The following is an 18,916-nucleotide window of genomic DNA, read 5'->3' as shown; positions in this document are numbered from 1 at the left end:
TGCTGTGAACTCAGAATACATGAAGACCAGTTTTCAACCAGTTTTATTCATTGACATGCCAGAATACAGTGAATAGTAGAGATTAGAGATGCTCCGATCAGCATTTTTGGGGCCGATTACCGATCACCAAGATCATGATCTGCCGATCGCCAATCAGTGCCGATCACAGAATGGCTGTGGAATGGGAATCTTTTATCTATAATCTAGCAGAGTTTGCACCATTTGTAGAAATGAAATTAACTGTAAATTAAGTATATTATTGTCTTAATAGAGAATCAAATAAATAAGCACAACAAATATTTCTTCTTGCAAAGAGAAATGTAATATGCCTTTAAAAAGGTTTATGTCTGTTAAAAGTAGTTAAAATAAAACAATTCACACAGTCTTTACTGTATGAATTAAATATACACGCATTCATATGAAGTACAACAGTTTTTCACTGATGAGCAGAGAGTAATTTTATTGAGAGATGAATTAGGATACTGTAGCTTTAAGACGTGGGAGAGATCGTTCTCTTCACATGCACTGATGACCGGCTGCTGTGTATGCGTGCGGCGGGTGTCGGCAAACAAGAGCAGCTGTGAGGAAAATGGAAGTTTAAACCTTCAAAACTTTAAAACAAATGCAAGAAACTTTCGGCATGAGGATGCAATTGTCCGCGATAGATATGTGTTGTATACGCTGTTTGATAGGGATGTGAAGACGCATCGCGCGTCCTCATAGAAAATACGCATATCTCTGTATAGGCAGAGAGGGAAATCCAAATCTGCACGTCACACATGAGCAATAAGTTACAAAATGCTCGCACTGTGTAAAATGGTCTCTAATTGCAGCCGCATCAGGAACGCTATGATGACAAAAGTAAACAGAAAAATCGGCTCATGAGATCGGCAAATTTAGCGAGTGCCGATCGCGTCATTTAATGTCGTTATCGGCCGATTACGATCGGCGGCCGATCGATCGGAGCATCACTAGTAGAGATGAATGATGGTTGGTGAATAGCCACTATGTTCAAACAAGACTGTAACATTAAGGAGAGGTGGCAAAGTAATGATTTGGACTGGAATATTGGGAAGTAAGATGGTAGGTCCCTTTAGGGTCCCTGAGAGAGATATGTGGAATTCCTAAAATATGTTTTTTAATAATATGATATGAAAGGAATCTGCTAAAATAAATTTCATGCAGGATAATACACATCCCATGCTGCAAAAAGCACCACTGACTATTTTAATTCATGGAGATAAAATAAGAAAAAAATCATGACATTACGCAGAGCCTGAAAATAGTCCCCTTGGTTACTTTTCAGCAGGGGACTATTTATGGAAATCTATCATTGCACCTCCTGCAGCCATGTTACGGCAGCAAAGTCCTTGATTATTACACCAGAATGAGAGTATAGTCCATAGACATATCTGCCTAGAAAATCACAACTTTTAATTTTCCGTCGGTCTTAGTACACAATGTAGCTACAGAAAGAGTCAAGTTTTAAATAGGAAAAATATCAAAACTCTGGTAATTTTTTGCACGATGCTAATGGTCTAATCAGATAACTGATGAGTGGTTATTTTTTTTTTATACCACGGGTCTGTTAAATGCTGAGAAATGTTCCGTGGGTATGCATTAATTTCTGATAACCGCACACCTAACTTGTAAAGTGTCTTCACAATAGGCACCAGAGCAATGTTTGTGGTAACCGTGGTATAAGTGGAATAGTTGACTCCGGTCCTTTGAATTATAAGAAAATAATGCACACCCGCGGTGTAACGGCACTCCGCTTCGCATCGTGCTCCATTGCACCTTGGGTGTGCATTTTTTTTTCTTATAATTCAAAGGACCGGAGTCAATTCAATTATTCCTTACTTTGCCCATTTTTGTTTGATTAATCTATGCTAACACTCTTTTATCTGGTCTGCTGTCGCTTCAAGACCTTATGCACGCGGATCCAATATACTGTTTACACTTGCGTTTTACTTCTAAATTCTGCAGATTGACTTAAGGCATAACTGACTGTTTACGAGGATAATTGCTGCACTTTAAGATCATTTTGTGTAAATGTGTCTGCTCAAGTGCAAGAAAATAAAATGAACTTTGTATTTGCATGCTGTCTTAAAATGGGGCTTTTAGGGCGTTCGCTTCAAATGTTGAGTCTTCTCAAACAGCATTGACATGTGTTTCGCATCTTTTTTGGTTGAATATTTAAAAAGGCAAGGCCTTAAAACATGTGCAGTGGAAATGATAAACTTTCGTGATGGTGCATTTGTGTCCTAAACAATCTACACTACCAGAGTTAGCTTTACCTTCATGTTTTTCCAACTATGGAAATAAAGCAATGGAGTAACACTAATGTAGCTCTGGAATTAACACAATGCTTATTAACACAATACTTATTTACACAATGCTTATTAACACAATGCTTATTAACACAATACTCTACCACTGAGCTAAACAGGAGCACTGGTGCTCAATGTACTCTTGATAGAGATGATTTTAAAGTTTACATCTTTTCTGCTTTTTCATCATTCAGTACAAATAATTCATTTCAACAATAAGATTTTTTAAAGGGGACATATTATGAAAATCTGACTTTTTCCATGTTTAACTGCTATAATTGTGTCCCCAGTGCTTCTATCAACCTAGAAAATGTGAAAAAGATCAACCCAGTAACTTTGTTTTGGTAAACAATTTTCTGCAAGCATGTTAAAAAATAGGTCATTGTAATTTGGCCCTTATTGTGATGTCAGAATAAGGTAATACCGCCCCCTTTTTCTGCACTATCCAACCACAGCACAGCTATTTAGTACAGAGAGAAAGAGAGAGAGAGAAAACAATTCACAGCACAATTGAGTTTCAATTACAACAAACCACCATCATTGTGATCAGTTGTTGCACTTCATCCGCTCATTTGCATTTTAAATGACACACCCAAAACGGCACACTGTTGCTCAGACCTAGATTAAGACTTAGTTTACATCTTTAAAAAAATCTCATAATATGTCCCCTTTAAATAAAGTTTTGTAACGAAAGAAATTGGGCAATCACTTTATGTATTTGGTGCCACCTGTCAGGTTAACAAAAAGTTAGCTTACAACTCTGCCTAACTTTAACTCTAACCCTCGGTTTCTTTCACATAATGTGGTCTATTAACTTGTTTAATTTGTTTGTGTTGGTAAACTTTGTTGTGTTCTCAGTGTTTGTTTGGCGTTGTGTTGATCCCCGGGGCTATGTTGTAGAAGATGTGTTTTTCCATGTATGACTGTCAGGAGAGACCCGAGGTGTCAACGCTCTCTGTTACCTGTACTGTACGTGCATGAGTTTGTGTAGATACAGAGACGTTAATGTGCGCTTGAGTCCCTAGACCCTAAACTCTTCTCTCAGAAGTATAAGAGCGAGGAAGAGCTTTGCCCCGCTGATGTCTGCCCGCTCTTAACAATGTCATCCAGCTTCCTGTTGTTCATTTGTGTGGAAAGCCACTGCTGTATCACACACATGCGTCTGTCTCTGTGTGTGTAAGATCCATAGGGGCGGATGCAGTTAACAGACAGGATGCTGTGTGTGCGTTGTGTGTGTGTGTCACAGAGTTTCATCTCGCATGTTTTTTATTGTGTTGTTTCTTTTGTTACGATGAACAGATGTTTGATTCGGAGAAATGGGTGATGCTATTAAATTAAATAGGCCAACAATTATATAATTGTGATTAACCGAATAAGACACGTAAGGGGGGCTCTTTAGTGATGCACAGAATCATTGCAGCGGTTATCGTAATAAATCACAGCTATTGACCAATCAGAACCAAGGACTGTAACACTGGTTACAAATTGTTAACTGTTCGTAATTGATTATTACCTGTCTTTGTTTCTTAAATGCATTAATTGTCTGCAACCCACACGTCTGTGCGTGTGTGTGTGTGTGTCTGTGTGTGTCTGTTTGTTGTCAGTATGGGATGATCATTTGAGATGTTGTCCCACAGAGGAAGGGTTTTAATGGTAACTGAAATATTCTGCTGCTGTTTTGTTGTTAATTTGTAATTTCTTAACAGATTTTGTCTGCATCATTTTTTCATAGTTTTGTTTTTGCTGTCATTTCAGAAGAGCTTAACAGAGCTGCAGTTCGGACCAATGAAGCTCTATGAAGAGCAGCTACAGGTACTGACTGATGTACCTCACCTTTACTCTTACATTTAATCATCAGACAGTTTTCATTCATTCATACTCCATTTATAAGTGCCTTTAATAAACACAGTTGACATAAACTTACATTATATTAGTTTAGCAGGTGTATTCAGTTAACATCACATCACAAACAGAAACTCTGATGTTTATATGTTCAATTCAATTTGTTTTATATAAAGCACTTTTCACAATTGGTTAATTGTTCCAAAAGGGACATGTGTGTTGTCTTTAGTTGTGTGTTTTATTTTTTAAGAATCACACACTTTCAGCTCTGTGTGTGTGCGTTTGTGTGTGTGTGTGTGTGTGTGTGCGTGTGTTCTATATTCAGATTCATTATCTCTCATTATTTCCTGGAGCTAAATTTACAGAGGTTGAATGAATGTGACCCCACTTTTGTGTCTTGAGTTCTCCTGAAGAAAAGCATCAAACATTCATAAAAGCTTCAATAATCTGAAGTGAGATTTAACTGTGTGTGGTGGATGCTGTATCTTCTGCATCTTCTGCTTAACTCTTAAGCACTTTAATGACTATACTCCCCCCACTGTGAAGCACTACACTTATTTAAAACATTTAAAAATCTTGGTGCATAATTTAAATCAAAAAGATTTAATGCAATTTTTGTTTAACTTCTACCCTTGGGGTGGAAAATTGAGGCCACACCCCCTGCATGTACTTTCATTTAGAGCTGTCACAATGATTAAATAATCATCTCAACGTAACCAATGTGAGATGATCAAACATCAAAGTACCACAAGAGTGATTTGAGGAATCAGAAGGAAGTCTGCTTTCCAATTACTCACACGCTACTGTGATGTCATCCGCCTTTTCTGTGTTCTTCATCATACACGTGCTTGTTGAGGATGCGCAGAGCAACTACATTCAGGACATAAAGTCATCTGTCGAGTATAAGACACAAAACGCTGTAAAACTTTATCACTGTATTCTGAGGCATCAATGATATCAATGAAACTATATATATATATATATATATAAATAGGCTGACATTGCAAAGTGACCTGAAAGGATTTTATTGGAATGGATTAGAACAAATGATGGACATGGGCTACTCCTCGCTTGGAGGTCACATTGTTCTACTAGCCCACTGTAAATATGTAAATTTAAACTAGGGCTGCTCGATTATGGGAAAAATCATAATCCCGATTGTTTTGATAAAAATCTCGATTATTTTACACGATTACTTAAATGACTGTAAAAACATGCATTTATACATGGGCTTGACATTAACTTTTTTTTGCTCACCAGCCAAAGTGGCTAGTTGTTTTCCAAAGTTACTAGCCACTCAGCATTTTCACAGGCCACAATTTATTGCTGGTAAAATACATTTTATATGATTAAACTTGACTTTGGCATCCTAAAATGACTTTAATTCGTGCAAATTTACTTGGTTTAGCTAAATTAGATGCAGATTGAATTTCAAATGCAGTCTGACCACCCAAATTAGGACAACATTTATTAGCTGGTATACACCAGGTATATCAGTATAGATCATATCATATATTTAGGTGCATAAAAACAGTCTAGTAATGCATAAATATATTTACATTGAATGAATATATTAAAAGTGGAGCAGGGGTGTAGAATATTAACTGAAAAGATAAACACAAAACCCCTCGACAACCACTTTAAATATTTATTAACAACAGCAGTCAAGAAATTTACATGAATTTTACTTTCAACTTGTTTATGCAGATTGTATTTTATATGCTTGATCATGTTTTCTGTAAAAAGTGATTTAAGACTTTTAATGACAACTGTCGAGAGGGCATTATTGTTGCCCAAAGTAGCCTACATTAAAATGATGCGGGAACCTCTCAGCTGGCGGGTTTCCTTTGATTTCGTGTGCATTCAGGTATGCGCTGAATTTCTCTCTGCTCTTGCCCTGAGAATGTGCACGCAATATATATCTCTCCAATCACTTCCATGAAATTGTTTTATCTTTACTGAAGTGTGTATGCCCTCGGACTGCGTCCTCTTGTGCATTCGCAAATCCAAATTGAAATCAAAAAACGATTAATTGCACAGCCCTAATTTAAACATGGTAAAACTGCAAAATATTGCATGAAATACTGTTAATACAGGCTTGACAGATTGACGGCTGGTCCACGCAGTCAGAAAATACATGTTTTTGTGGGAAAGCATTTAGGAAAATTCTTAAAAGTATTGAAAAATACTTTAAAGAGGCCAGGATAACCCCGCTGCTGAAACCCACACTTAATCCTTCAATGTTGGAGAACTACAGACCTGTATCTCTCCTTCCTTTCAGTGCCAAGACTCTTGGGCATATGGTTTTTGACCAGCTCTCCTCCTTTATACAAAACAATTGGTTTCAAGAGCGTTCACTTGACCAGAACTGCACTGCTCCCCGTCATTGAAGCCCTAAGACAGGCAAGGGCAGCCTCCGAATCATCTGTGCTGATCCTGCTGGAGCTATCTGCTGCTTTTGACACGGTCAATTACCACATCCTCCTGTCAATCCGCTATATGTGTTTCTGGAAAGGTGCTACTGTGGTTCATGTCTTACCTCTCATTTAGGTCATTCAGCTTATCCTGGAGAGGTGGTGTCTCCAAACCCCAATGTCTCAGTACTGGGGTACCTTAAGGCTCAGTGCTTGGACCATTGCTCTTTTTGATATACATGACATCCCTGGGTTCTGTCATTCGGAAACATGTCTTGTCTTATCACTGTTATGCAGATGACACACAACTCCACCTGCCGTTCAAGACTGACGATCCCACAGTTTCTGCCTGCATCTCAGCATGCCTGAGTGACCTCTCACTCTGGATGAAGGATCATCATCTCCAGCTAAACCTTGCTAAGACAGAATTGCTTGTCATACCATCTGACCCTAAGATCTTTCGGCTCAACTATGTTCTTCGGACATTACGGCTTCCAGAACAGCCAGAAACCTGGGAGCGGTTATTGATGATCAGCTCAGTTTCACGGAGCATGTTGCAAGCATTGCCCGCTCTTGTAAATTTATCCTCTACTACATTAGGAAAATTAGACTTTTTCTATCCGAGAATGCTACACTAGTCCTAGTTCAGGCTATTGTCCTGTCCAGACTGGATTATTGCAATACGTTATTGGCCGGACTCCCAGCAGCTGCGGAGTGGTCTTCAATGAGCCAAAGAGGGGGCATGTCACTCCTCTCTTCATCAGTTTACACTGGCTTCCTATAGCGGCTTGCATCAAATTCAAAGCTCTGCTTCTGACCTTTAAAACCACCACTGGGTCAGCGCCCCCTTACCTTTGATTGCTTTTACAGACCTATATACCTTCTGGATCCATGCGTTCTGCCACAGAACCACGACTTGTGGTGCCGTCCCAAAAACAGAAAAAATCACTAATGCACACTTTCTTTGGTTCTGGAATTAACTACCAGTTGCGACAAGATCTGCTGATTCTGTAGAACTCTTTAAAAAATCGGCTAAAAATCTCTTTCCCCAACACCTCACTTACTAATATCTTCTCTTTTCTCTATCCTTATCTTTACACTGTCAAAAAAAAAAAACATTTACTAACCCGTGGCTATCTACACTGTGTTAGACTTGATGATTCTAGTTCCAGTGCACTTATGTATTGCTGTTCTTGTGTGGCTCTAATTGCTTCTATTGTTACCTCATTTGTATGTCGCTTTGGACGAAAGCTTCTGCTAAATGTAAATGTAAAAAATCTGTCATAGCAATCGTAAAAAACTGTAATATTGAGAGCCACTGCTCGACGGATTCAGAATTTAAAAAACTTCACACACATCTTAATGGATTGTCATTTTTCTTGAACAGTAGCATGACATGGGCACACCTAACCCTTTATGAGTATCATGTTTTTATGTAGCAGACTTGAGCATGAAGTACATGATGTTTGAAGAAGATCACAGAAGTGATGTGTCCCTGTGACGCTTCTGATGACCACCGCTGCTTCACAGATTGTTTATGAATGTATTTGTGTGTTTTTGTGTTTATTTAAGGTACTGTTAGTGTTTGCCAAAGATGATGCTCAGAGTAACGCATTCTGCTGGGCATGTGAGCGCAGCGGTTTCAGGTGTAACATGGCCCGAACGCCCGAATCGGCTCTGGAGAGTTTCCTGGAGAAAAACCATGATCTGATTCTCATCGATCACCGACATTCCAGATATTTTGATGCTGAAGCCCTCTGTCGGTATGTTTCTTTATGTGTGTGTCTCTGTGTGTGTGTGTGTGTGTGTGTGTGTGTGTGTGTGTGTGTCTGTGTTAGGGGTGCACCGATAAATCAGCTGATAATGCTTGCTATGCTTCTCAATGAATTTCGGTGAAATGCCGCTACATCCAAAAGCCAGGGGGCGCTCTCGTGCAGAAACTCAATATGCGCTGCAGAAGAAGAACCATTACACACGCAGCTTTGACACGCAGCTCCAGGAAATGCCTTAAGCATATTTATATTGCTGTTCTTTAAACCTTTTCAGGTATTTTCATGAAAATATTAAAAATATGTATGTTTTTTATGTTTGACGAGTGTTGCTTTTTTAAATGCATGTTATAAACGACTCAAACTAACAGTGATTTCAGATCGATAAGGACTTACTGATCAAAAGCCGAAGTACACAAAATAGCTGTAAATAATATCAGCTGTGCGATTCAGAATAGTTATTGGCCACGTATTATTAGTGTTTATTGGCATTTATTGATGAACCCCTAGTCTGTGTGTGGGCCTCTGTGTTTGTGTGTCTCTGTGTGTGGGCCTCTGTGTGTGTGTGTGTGTGTCTCTGTGTTTGTGTGTCTCTGTGTGTATGGGTCTCTGTGTGTGTGGGTCTAAGAAAGATTATGTTGTTTTCCTTTTGGGCTTAACTTCTATACGTTACATTAGTAATACGTTTGCTTATAATGTTGATTTATAGCCGCAGCAAATTTAGCTGCTTGTGCTATCGTGTATTATGTTATGCTATCTGTCGATTTTCTGTGCTTTTCACTGCTTCTATTTATGTAAAGCTGCTTTGATACAATTACCAAATTGTGAAAAGCGCTATATAAATAAAATTGAATTGAATTGAATTGAATTATGTTGTCTGAACTTACATTTTTCTCAGTTCAATCCGAGCCATCAGCTCCTCTCTGAACACTGTGATTGTGGCAGTTGTGAAAAGGTTTGTGTCTACACACACACACACACACACACACACACACACACACACACACACACACACACACACACACACACACACACACACACACACACACACACACACACACACACACACACACACACGCACTTATATTGACAATGTGTATAGTCTGGTGTCACTGTAGATAACCTATTTTGTTATCATGTAGTGTTTTAAAAAATTAAAACTTATTTTATTGTGAAGGCCGGATCGTGAAGAATCCACTGTGATGCCCCTGATATCAGCTGGATTTAATAGGGTGAGCGTATAACCCTCGTTCACACAGCACTTTGGTCCCACAAAATTTAAATTGTCAGAGAGGGTTCTGTGTGAACACAAACACTTCCTGTAAATGTTCTGGGATCACTCCTGTAAAGAGGTCCTACAGTAGTAACATTGCCATAACATTCACAGAAAGCATTCTGTGTGAAAAAGAGGCAGAAACGATGCTGTAAGGGGCGTGATGTAGTGAGGATGGTTCAGCTCTTTGACACATGGATTTAAACGCAGATCAAACTGTACTGAAGCAGAGATCAGGGAGCTCGTCACTATCAGAGATCATTCACCAGCATGACTGAACAGAACAACATTACACGCTCATTATGATCTTATAAACAAACATGCACAAGCATTTTATCTGGAGAGAGAAATAACAGATAATAAGCAAACTTTAGATGCTGTGGAAAAAAACTAACAAGTGCAGAACTTTAGATGTCAAATACAGGTATTTGTGTGAATGCATGCACAGATTCCAGAAAACATTGGCAGCGTAAATGAACCAAAACTCAAACAATCCTGGATGTATTTTCCGTAATGTCTGTGTGAAAAAGGCTTATGTGAAATGTGCTTGTTTGTGTGAGGGGAATTGAATATACAGTTTGTTCAGTATAAAATTAAATCTATTGAATTGTCCCCATAGACGCATTAAAACACACACACACACACACACACACACACACACACACACACACACACACACACACACACACACACACACACACACACACACACACACACACACACACACACACACACACACACACTTATCAGGCTTTTTTGCAAATATATTCATCATAGGTGCACCTGATTATCTCAGTCAAGGTTTAGTTACAATACTGCACTAATGAAGGGGATGGAAGGCAATTTATTGATATTAACTATTTAATGATGACTGGTTAGTATGGATGCACATTCCTAAATTAAAAATAATAACCATCAAGCATAAAGTATTTCTTAAACATGCATGACATGAAGCAAACTGTGGAGGGAGCAGTGTGGCAGAGGCAAATGGTTTACATGTAAATACAGTAGTTTTATCTAAAAACAAGAGAAGTGTTTGTGTTCCTGTAGTGTTGTTCAGCATCTTTAAGGTATTTTGGAGGACATTTGATAATTTTCCATTAAAGATTCTCATTAATAAAATGTGTGTTTGTGTGTTACTGTCACTCAGAGATATATAGAGAACGCCAACCATATGACCTGCTACAATGAACTGATTCAACTCCATCATGGAGAAATACGAGCTCAGATCAAACTCAGGTAAGTGTCTGCATGTCTGTCTGTCTGTCTGTCTATATTAAGGGTGGGTGATAAAGTGGTATGAAAGTAAGTACCAGTTTTGTGTTGCTCCGTGATATGCTTTTACCAGGTTTTCTGCGTTGATATTGATACTGCATTTACCAGGGTTTCTGTGGCATCTTAAAAATACTAAAATTCAGAAATGTTAAATTTAGGGCCTTAAAAAGTCTTAACGGCCAGATTTTTTATCCTAGTAGCTCTTAAAGTTAATTTACCCAAGTATTAAAATTCTTATCTTCATTCATTGACGTGAAGCGTTGTCCGCAGAAAATAAAATAAAATCTCTGATCGCACTTCAATTCCTAACCTGTCGAGAAACAACCCTTAAATTTTAGTTTTGTATAAGTAAAAATCTTTTCTGGGTTAATTTATCCCAACTAAATGCCCGTGGCTTAACGTTACCTACAGTAAGCATTGACAGGTTCTGAAACAAAGAGGACCAAGAAGCAAAAATATCAACACTGCCTTATTGAAAATCAACTTTGGGCCGTCGAGTCCTTAGCCACCAACAGCGAGTCAACTTAAGTGTTTATGCGTTTTCATTTTGAAGAGTTTTCTTCACCTCACTGCTCACTCTGTGCACTTTTAAAGGGATCGTTCACCCATAAATGAAAATTCTGTCTTAATTTACTCACCCTCATGTTTGTCTAGACCTGTATGATATTATTTTTTCTGTTGAACACAAAAATCATTATTTATCAAAATATTTTCAAGCACACAGTAGGAAAAACATATACCATGAAAGTATTGTGATAAATGATGATGAAGATATTTTGATAAAATATGGTAAGCAGAGTTGACGGTTCCTATTAAATTCAACAGGATTAGTTTTTTCTACTATGGAAGTCAATGGTTACAATCAGCCATGTGCTTACCATCATTTTTTTGTTTTTATAAAAAAAATAAACGCATGCAGGTCTAAAACAACATGAGGGTGAGTAAATTGTGACATAATTTTGGGTGAACTATCCCTTTAAACTAACACTATCTACTAACCCCCCTCCCTTCAGCTCTTCAGAAAACTGCAGCAAACGGCCGACGGAAATGAAGAAATTACCGCAATAAACCACATATTGCTCAAAAGCGCAAATTGTCTTCTTTAAGGAACAGGCATGTCGGAAATGTCCCCGTAAACCACATATGCCAACATCTGTCTGTCTGTCTGTCTGTCTGTGTTGTCTGCGTGTGTTTCTGTCTGTGTCTGCATGTGCATGCGTGCGTGCATGTGTGTCTGCAGAACTTAAACTAACCTTTTTTTACACCTGCCAATGGGCAGTGACTTTTACTGACCTTTAATATTTTTTGCCGACCATGAAACTGTTTTTGAAAATGTGACCCTGGCTAAAGTCTCATACACACTGCAGCTAAATTCTGTCTCTCTTCTGAATGTCTGGCCACATTCAGGGGTTATGAAGAACAGAGAAGTTAAACTTTATGTGTTGAACTTTATAAGTTGAACACACATACCGGTTAGAGACGTCTATTTATTAAACTGTAACTGGTTAACTTATGATTGACACGCTGTCATTTACTCACCAATGCCGTTTAAACTCGCATTTGCTGCTTGGTGAGTTTTAATTTTAGGCCCTGTTTGTCTTTGTGTCTCTCTGTCTTTGTGTTTGTCTGTCTTTGTGTGTCTCTCTGTGTGTCTCTGTGTTTTTTTTAACAATTGTAAGCAGTTTTTGTCTCTTTTTATAATATTGTGTGTGTGTTTGTGTCTTCAGAGCCTGTAATGCTGTTTTTACTGCGCTGGAACAGAGTCAGGAAGCCATTGAGATCAGCAACGAAGATCAGCTCATACAGGTACACACACACACACACACACACACACACTTAACATGTGACTTTATTTTAATAATTTTGGATATTAAACCCATCATGGAGTGTCAGTAAGCTGTGTTTTTCTGTCAGTATGTCAATCCTGCGTATGAATGCATCTTGGGATTCCAGCATGGAGAGCTGCTGAAGGAAAACACAGAAGTGCCTAAGAGTGACAAAAACAAAGCCGACCTGCTTGAGAACATCAACGCTTGTATCCGCAAAGGAAAAGTAAGTTAGGTGAACACCAGCAGCAACAAACAGTCCTCTGTCTTTAATAAGAGTCACTAAAAGTTCAATGGCACTTGACCTTATAAAAATGAGCAGTGATGTAACGTGTTGACTACCAATGAAGAGAGTGAAGCTTATGTTGACTAGACTTCAAATGATCGGTTTTCTGCATAAACCTGTAGCTCAGTTAGTTTCTACCAACAGCCCTTTAATCTTATGAATAAATAAATCAATAAATCACCATCATGTCTACTTTATTGCTCTACTGTCTTTACTTTAAAGCAGCTTTGCAACAATGAAAAATGATGAAAGCGCTATAAAAATAAAGTTCAATTGAATGCACTGTTGAACCCACAACCGAGTAAATAAATCATCTGGGAATTTGAGATCCAAATGGTGTGAAAGTAAGAGAGATGCTGGTTTAAAGAGCGAACAGCCCACTGTCTCACCTCACGTAACACAAAGGTCATAGACACACACAGGTATACACAGCCGGAGGGGCGTTTGAAGCTGCGCCCGCTGCGCTTTCATCACGCAGGGGTCCGACTTTTATTCTGTTTCAGACCTTCTTCTGTATGCTGTTAGATTCTCTGTCCTGTGTGTTTCAGGAGTGGCAGGGGGTTTATTATGCCAAAAAGAAGAACGGTGATAGTCTACAGCAAAACGTGAGGATCACACCCGTGGTCGGACAGGGAGGGTGAGTGCTGTTCTCCTCTGGATTTTTACATGCTTCCATAGTCAAGTTGTTTTTGCTGTAAAGTGTCATGTTATTACTAAAGGTCAAATATATTCTGACCCTAACTGCTGAAGGTAAAGCAGAAATCTGATACTAAAACATTGTCTCTCGTCTGTCTGTCTCATTTCTAGTAAAGTCAGACACTGTGTGTCTGTTAACAGGCCTTTAAATGACAATAACAGGGTAAGAAGACACACAGAGTTCAACACACAAGTGTGATTTTGTCGGTGATGTGATGTTGTTAATGATGTGTTTGTGTGTTCTGATCCAGGGAGAAAAGTCTTGTGAGAGAGTTCAAGCCGAATCGCAGACAGGTATTACAGCACAATATTTACATGTTATTTGGTATTTTAGATGGATGTTTCTGGGTATATTAAGACGCATTAGCACAACGCAACAATAAAGTAATATATAATTATGTAAACATGCCATTTTATTGTTTGTTTGTGTCTGGTTGATTCAAAGTTGTGTTTTTTTAAATGGTCAGCACACAATGGAGATGCTCAGAAACACACGTGATCACCTTTCTGTCTACTCGCTGTCAGTCAGTACCTGAGAAAAATCACAGCTAGATTAAAACAATAGCGATGAACATTAGCCAATGAAATTTTCATATCGTGACTCCGCCTGGGCATCTGGGTATAAAAGGAGGCAGATACGCTCATTCATTCGGATTTAGTGCCGTGGAGCCGAAATTGGATCGGCCGTTCAGCGGTAAGTCAGTGACATGGCAGGAGGGACATGATCGAATTAATGGAGGAAAATACATCCAAGAGTAGTGAGCTGGGAAACAGGGCTCAACTGGACTCAAGGGAAATGGGGAAGGACCTCTGGGGAAGTCACAGGGTTTACGAAAGGAAAACTGTATGGGAATAGGAGGCAAGCAACCCAAAGGGTAGCGAGCTTGGAACAAAGGTAACTGGTCGAAACCTTGAGATTGGCTTCTCTGCAAGTATTTATTATCTTTTATTTTATTATTAAAAAATCCCTAACCCTGTAAAAGTGTCCTGATAAAAGAAAAGGCACAACCCAGGCCCACAGCCTTCAAACCTAAGGTTATAGAACCTTTCAAAAGTATGAAGAGTTGCCCAGCCTGCAGCCCGACCGATGTCTGCCAGGGAGGCGCTGTTAGCCAGCGCCCATGAAAAGGCAACGCAACTAATAGAATGAGCAAATTCTGGGGCTGGTATGCCAAAGAAATGGCATCAACGATCTAGCAGGTGAGCCTCTGCTTGGAGACCGCCTAACCTTCTGCTGACCTCCATAGCAAACCAAAATCTGATCAGATGATCTAAACCTCTGCGTGTGGTCCAAGTAAGCGTGTACTGGACACAAGAATAACAAGGCAGGATCACTAACATCAGATAGGGCCTGGAGGTTCACCTGGTTTTGAGAGTGGTAGGAACCTTGGGCCCATAACTGGGCCATGGTCTCAGGACAATGTGAGAGAAGGCCGGGCACGAAATTTGAGGCATTCGCTGCCGACAGAGAAAGTTTGCAGGTCTCCAACCCTCTTGATAGAAGTGAGCGCGATCAGGAGGGCCGTCTTCTGAGAGAGGGTGCTAAGCTCGACTGATTCCAAGGCTCAAAGGGAGACTTCTGAAGTCCAGAAGGACATCAGAAAAGGTCCTAAGAGGGAACAAGGCGAAACTTGGGAGGGTTAAGCCCCGTAGTGCCTCTGAGGAACCTGACAACCAGGTTGTGCCTCCCTATCGATTCCCATCCAGTAACACCTGGTGTGCAACGGTCTCCCAAGTCGAACCCCTATCATTGACACAACATAGAGTGAGTGAGTGACAGAAGGGGAACTACAACATTTAAATAAATCATTTTGACTGAAGAGGGCACAGACGTCAGTGATGTGTGTAGTCTAAGGTTTACGCAATGCCCAACAAGAGATCGATCCTCACTTCATTGACTGATGCTTTAAGGTCTGTGTGTTTGTTCATCTGCTGTTATTGTTGTGTGTATCAGACATTCAGCAGTCCATCAAACACAAAGATCGCAGGAAAGGTTCTCTGGACGTCCGCTCAACAACCTCTCGAGGAAGTGACGGTAAGAGAAATCTCTGCCCTGAAACACTCAGCCTACAATTTATCCTAACGTTTGACTCCTGATTGTCCTAAGTGGATCTCTTACTGCAGTATAACTGAACTCCTCTTGTGTTAAACAGGAAGTTCTCAAAGAAGATACTCGTCTATGGCCAGAATTCACTCCATGACTATTGAAGCACCCATTACTAAGGTAAATAGTGTGTGTGTGTGTGTGTGTGTGTGTGTGTGTGTGTGTCTCTGTGTCTGTCTACATTTCTATCGCAGTGGCTGTCTATGTGAAGACTCACTACTTGTTCTCTTGCTATAAATAATCAATCTTATATATAAAGTATCATAAGTGTAAATGTAGTGATTTCAGAAGCATTAATTGTACATGATATAAGTAGTAAAAAAATAATTAGTAATGTAATTAATAAACCTTCTGCTTTCTTCAGGCTTCAGTCATGAACTAGATAACTGTTCATTATTGAAATTAATACCACAATATAAATATGAAAGAAATTATTGTGTTTAGTAAATAAAGTCATCTAGTATTCAATGATTCAGTGAGGTCTTATGACCATTGTCGAGTCATGATTTTTAAAGATTGTGTGTGCATGCGTGCGTGTGTGTAGGTGATAAACATCATCAATGCAGCTCAGGAGAGCAGTCCGATGCCCGTGGCCGAAGCCCTGGACCGGGTGCTGGAGATCCTGCGCACGACAGAGTTATACTCACCTCAGCTTGGTACTAAGGAAGAAGACCCTCATACCAGTGATCTGGTGGGGGGTCTTATGACCGTAAGTTACCCGTCTCCTTTATGGTTCCAGTCAAATAATTCTCAGCATTCATTTAACTTCAGTTACTCAATTTTGGAAGAATGTGTGATATATAAAGTGAACTATGAAGAGGAGTTGGAGAGAAGGCAGGGCAGAAGTAACGCTATATGAATGTGTGTTTTACGTAAACGTGTGTCTGCAGGATGGACTACGCAGATCATCGGGAAACGAGTACATCTTTGCCACCAAACGTAAGTTCAAATCACTCTCTCAGTCTGACACATTTGATGCCTCATTCCCTTTGTGCTGTTCACACACTTATGCACGCCTCATGTGTTTCAGCGCTGCATCACATCCCCGGTCACCTGACCACTCCACTGTCACTCAGTGATATCCCAGCATGCATAGCTCAGACCATGGAGAAGGAAGACTCATGGGACTTCGATATCTTTAACTTGGAATCAGCCACCATGAAACGGTACACACACATAAAGAAATAAATGTCTGTTAATATAGTACACAGCAAACATAGTCAAAGGAATAATGGTTCACTTTAACTCTTTACCTGCCAGTGTTTTAAAAAAAAAGTTGCCAGTCAGCTCCAACATTTTTTGATTTTCACAAAAGTTTAATGCTTTCTAGAAAATGTTCTTCTTTAAATGTACACTCACCTAAAGGATTATAAGGAACACCATATTAATAGTGTGTTGGACCCCCTTTTGCCTTCAGAACTGCCTTAATTCTACGTGGCATTGATTCAACAAGGTGCTGAAAGCATTCTTTAGAAATGTTGGCCCATATTGATAGGATAGCATCTTGCAGTTGATGGAGATTTGTGGGATGCACATCCAGGGCACGAAGCTCCCTTCCACCACATCCCAAAGATGCTCTATTGGGTTGAGGGTTAGAGTTAGCCATTACATGGTGGTCATAAAGGGATGGACATGGTCAGAAACAATTCTCAGGTAGGCTGTGGCATTTAAACGATGCCCAATTGGCACTAAGGGCCATAATGTGTGCCAAGAAAACATCCCCAACACCATTACACCACCAGCACCAGCCTGCACAGTGGTAACAAGGCATGATGGATCCATGTTCTCATTCTGTTTACGCCAAATTCTGACTCTACCATCTGAATGTCTCAACACAAATCTAGACTCATCAGACCAGGAAACATTTTTCCACTCTTTAACTGTCCAATTTTGCTCTTTTTCCTATTTGTAGACCGTCTGGCACCCACAACCATGCCACGCTCAAAATTGCTTAAATCACCTTTCTTTCCCATTCTGACATTCAGTTTGGAGTTCAGGAGATTGTCTTGACCAGGACCACACCCCTAAATGCATTAAAGCAACTGCCATGTGATTGGTTGATTAGATAATTGCATTAATGAGAAATTGAACAGGTGTTCCTAATAATCCTTTAGGTGAGTGTATAAACATACAATATATCGAATGAAAGAACAGACCCTCTGCTAAAAAAAAAACCCGTTTCATCCTATCTTCACACCTCTCCACTATAGATGAGCTTCTTCAAAAACACCAAATTTTGAGCAAAAAAACTGAGATAATTGTAAAGGACTTTTGATAGAGATCAGATTCAGAGCGATGATCAAAACATACACAGAGTTCTTACTGTTTGCCCTAAGGGGATACTTTCAGGTTTAAAGGAGCAGTGAATCAAATACTCAATTTTAACTTGATAATTTGTTATATAAGAGGTCATCATACTTAAATGAACATCCTGCAAGTTTCAGAACTGAAAACGTCCGTGCTACTGAAATATAACCGTTTTTGGCACCAAGCCAGTAAAACAAGCCAGTGTGGAATTCTGAAATCTATGACGTCAAAGTAGAATTGAAGCACCGCCCCATAGCCAAATACAAGGACCACTTTTGTAGCCCCGCCCACAGCTTCGCGTGACACACGTGTGTCTCAACAAGTAAATATGTCTTTAAAGATTGACAAATGTAACCAAAATGACTTTTAAATACATTTTTTCTGAGAGACTTTTATTTTGACGCGGTGATCTGTTATGAAAGACTGGAAACGCATTTTCGGTTGTGGAAGAACCGCGTGGGAACAACACAAAAGCTAAATACTTTAATTCGGAGGCTTGGAACATAACATTAAATGCGTGGATAAAGTTTGTTTTTGAAGAAGTTCCAGCTCGTGTGGGGAGTGTTTGTTAACTTTGTGTACACGGATTCATTTGTAAAGAAGTCGATACTGGATTTGCAGAGAGACTGTGATTAAAAGCACCACTTATATTGGATCTGACAACAATGACACAGCATTATACACAGTAAGACATTTTACTTTATATAAGTTACTGCGTTTCACTATTGCTTTGTTAGAAGAGATCGCTTGATATGTCCTGTTGTAACATCCGTGTCTAAACACGTTTGTTTGAC

The 18,916-nt window shown here is 39.5% G+C and overlaps 1 protein-coding gene across 1 annotated transcript in view; it reads left to right on the top strand.

Moving 5' to 3' along the window:
- Positions 1 to 18,916, top strand: part of pde8a (phosphodiesterase 8A) — a 54,742-nt gene that overhangs the window by 14,311 nt on the left and 21,515 nt on the right. The window contains exons 2-16 of the mRNA XM_065257976.2: positions 4,086 to 4,142; positions 8,159 to 8,349; positions 9,254 to 9,310; positions 9,533 to 9,587; positions 10,779 to 10,867; positions 12,631 to 12,709; positions 12,818 to 12,955; positions 13,564 to 13,652; positions 13,823 to 13,874; positions 13,963 to 14,005; positions 15,666 to 15,746; positions 15,865 to 15,935; positions 16,360 to 16,524; positions 16,706 to 16,754; positions 16,846 to 16,981. Coding sequence (XP_065114048.1) covers positions 4,086 to 4,142; positions 8,159 to 8,349; positions 9,254 to 9,310; positions 9,533 to 9,587; positions 10,779 to 10,867; positions 12,631 to 12,709; positions 12,818 to 12,955; positions 13,564 to 13,652; positions 13,823 to 13,874; positions 13,963 to 14,005; positions 15,666 to 15,746; positions 15,865 to 15,935; positions 16,360 to 16,524; positions 16,706 to 16,754; positions 16,846 to 16,981 — 1,352 coding nt within the window. The remainder of the gene's footprint in view (positions 1 to 4,085; positions 4,143 to 8,158; positions 8,350 to 9,253; positions 9,311 to 9,532; positions 9,588 to 10,778; positions 10,868 to 12,630; positions 12,710 to 12,817; positions 12,956 to 13,563; positions 13,653 to 13,822; positions 13,875 to 13,962; positions 14,006 to 15,665; positions 15,747 to 15,864; positions 15,936 to 16,359; positions 16,525 to 16,705; positions 16,755 to 16,845; positions 16,982 to 18,916) is intronic.

Source organism: Paramisgurnus dabryanus, chromosome 9, assembly GCF_030506205.2.
Source record: "Paramisgurnus dabryanus chromosome 9, PD_genome_1.1, whole genome shotgun sequence".
In the NCBI taxonomy this organism is placed as follows: domain Eukaryota; kingdom Metazoa; phylum Chordata; class Actinopteri; order Cypriniformes; family Cobitidae; genus Paramisgurnus; species Paramisgurnus dabryanus.
This window is presented reverse-complemented; position numbering and strand designations above follow the sequence as displayed.